Source organism: Palaemon carinicauda, chromosome 38 (assembly GCF_036898095.1).
Source record: "Palaemon carinicauda isolate YSFRI2023 chromosome 38, ASM3689809v2, whole genome shotgun sequence".
Classification (NCBI taxonomy): domain Eukaryota; kingdom Metazoa; phylum Arthropoda; class Malacostraca; order Decapoda; family Palaemonidae; genus Palaemon; species Palaemon carinicauda.
The window spans coordinates 31,688,477-31,690,976 of record NC_090762.1 but is presented as its reverse complement, the minus strand read 5'-3'; the positions used below and the strand labels follow the sequence as shown (position 1 = coordinate 31,690,976).

General features: G+C 44.7%; 1 protein-coding gene and 1 pseudogene across 1 annotated transcript in view; one reads left to right on the top strand and one right to left on the bottom strand.

Moving 5' to 3' along the window:
• Window positions 1-2,500, top strand: part of LOC137630528 (AH receptor-interacting protein-like) — a 305,169-nt pseudogene that overhangs the window by 105,379 nt on the left and 197,290 nt on the right.
• Window positions 1-2,500, bottom strand: part of Shal (Potassium voltage-gated channel protein Shal) — a 334,303-nt gene that overhangs the window by 331,675 nt on the left and 128 nt on the right. Inside the window, 2 exon segments of the mRNA XM_068362045.1 lie at window positions 1,212-1,642; window positions 1,644-2,500. The exon segment at window positions 1,644-2,500 is cut by the window's right edge and continues 128 nt beyond it. Coding sequence (XP_068218146.1) covers window positions 1,212-1,642; window positions 1,644-2,327 — 1,115 coding nt within the window. The 5' untranslated portion in view covers window positions 2,328-2,500.

Genomic DNA, 2,500 nt, shown 5'->3' with positions numbered 1-2,500 from the left:
CCTGCGTACTGTAACATTATCCTCCCACTCATTACATTCGTGTAGGAGACACAATTCACTCCTAATACCTTGAGACTCCTATTTTGCTTGGCAATTGTTTCCCTTCCCAAAACGTCATTGGTGAAAAGGCATCTTCTTTTTTTTTCTCTCTTTTTTTTATCATGAAACTTGCCTTGCGCTCAGTTACTATGGAGATATCCTACGCAGGGAGATAAATATGCATATTTATGTAAGGGATATTATATACATCTCTCTTGTTAGGGTAACACTTGCATGTCAGGTGCATGAATACATTTTACATTGTTAAATTTGTTCCTACATGAACAAAAATGAATAGAATATGCCTTTTACAGTAAATTGATTTTTATTATCAATGTGACTGTGGTGACATTTTAGTGGGTAATGAACAGAATTCACAAGGACTCGGATTTAAGTTGCATATTTTTTTTTCCTAATGCAAATTGGCATATTACACAAATGCACCTAACAATCTCAGAGGGGAAAACTTTATATTCTGCAAAAGTAGATGATTGAAATTCAACCCCTTTTTATGTAAATTTTCTTTATATATATATATATATATATATATATATATATATATATATGTGTGTGTGTGTGTGTGTGTGTGTGTGTGTGTGTTTCTGTATAAAGGGTAACAATGAATAGATACAAATTTTATTCATATATTCTCCATAACTACTACTCTGATAGATGTATTTCCAGTAACCATTAAAACCCAATATCGTCCATTTGCAAGCACGAAGATAGTTACAATATTCATCGGTTCGGACTTGAATTTGCATCACGAAGTAAAAGGAGACAATGAGAACCGCGTCAGGTGAGTAGACAATCCACTGTTCACATCACGATTCTTTCTGAAGCTCCTCTCCATACCCCTACCAACCAACACCAACCTCTCACATTGACAAACTCTTCGCAGGATGGAATTCTCGTCACACTTACTATACCTTGCTGGTCTCAAGACATACAAATCTCTCAAGACACGCCTTTTACAAAGGTGAACCTTCTTCTTCAAAAGAAGTCTGGACGCGATAGATAACCATAAATGGAAAGTCAGTAAGATGTAAAGGAGAGAGAGAGAGAGAGAGAGAGAGAGAGAGAGAGAGAGAGAGAGAGAGAGAGAGGAGAGAGAGAGAGAGAGAGAGAGTAGGAAAATGGAGAAATGAATAAAGCAAGACCTTTACACTTACCCAAGCGTCGTCATGGTAACGATGGTGTACCAGAAGGCTGAGGGGATTGAGGTGAAGGTTGTATCCTCGACGTTCTTTTCGGCGTAGAACATAACCGTGGCGAATATGATGATGGCCATGGCCAGGGAGAACACCAGGAAACCCAACTCAGAAGCACAAGATTTGAGCGTATAACCCAGGATGCGGAGTCCCTGGGAATGGCGGGAGAACTTGAAGATCCTGAACACGCGAAAAACTCGCAGCGTTACGAAGGCGCCAGAGACGTCATCGTTGTCTGTGATGCCCAGGCCGATATAATAGGGCAAGATGGCTACGACATCAATAATGGACATAACGGAACGTACGAATTTGCAGCGGTCTGGCGCAGCGAACATACGAAGTAGGTACTCGGCTGTAAATATCATCACACAGGCCGTGTCACCACAAAAAAAATATAATTTTGTAGCGCTCACCACACGGTTGGGACTCTTTCTTGCCAGGTAGGCGGCCACACGGCACTGTCTCTACCACATTGGCCATCACCGATACGGCGATGAAGAAGCCAGTCACATAATAAAACACTAGAGCAGCTGTCGAAGTGTGGGGATTCTCGAATGCCCGCCACATCCGCTCACGAATTGTACGATAAACATATTTGTCTTGCTCTCCACTCTCCGAGAGCTTGTCGTCTAGGAGACGTTCGGCGTTCTCCCTCTTGCGATCCCTGTAGTCTTCGTAACAACAGTCCCCAATCACGTCGGGGATGATGCCGAAGAAGGCGAGCTCCTCGTCGTAACTGGTAAGACACTCGTGTTTGGGGTAGTGGAGCTTACCCGTACGATAGTAGTTGAGGATGTGCCGAAATATATCGGGATCGCGATCGAAGAAGTATTCTTTGGTCTCCTCATCGTAGAAGAACTCCCTCTCGTTCGAGCCCAGAAGGGTGTCTGGGTATTTCTCGAGGGTGTTACGCCAAGTCTCGAATCTACGTCCGGACACATTGATATGGAGCTTTTCATCGTCGGGCCGCCGCTTGTCCTTCGGTATAGGTGGCGCCGGTAATGGGTTGTTGGCGATGGGGACCCACCCGATGGCTGCTGCACGAGCGAAGGGCAACCAAGCGGCCACGGAGGCCATGCTGTGCGGGGGAATGTTGCTGGTTTGTGGGGGCAAGCGCCGGTGGTGCGCGCCTCGTCAACAATTAAATAGCACACAACAAGGCTGAGATTGCCTCCATAGGGACGTCACTATTTATGTGTGTCCGCCATTGGAAACCCGTCGCACGATCCTTAACCACGGTTCACTCTGAA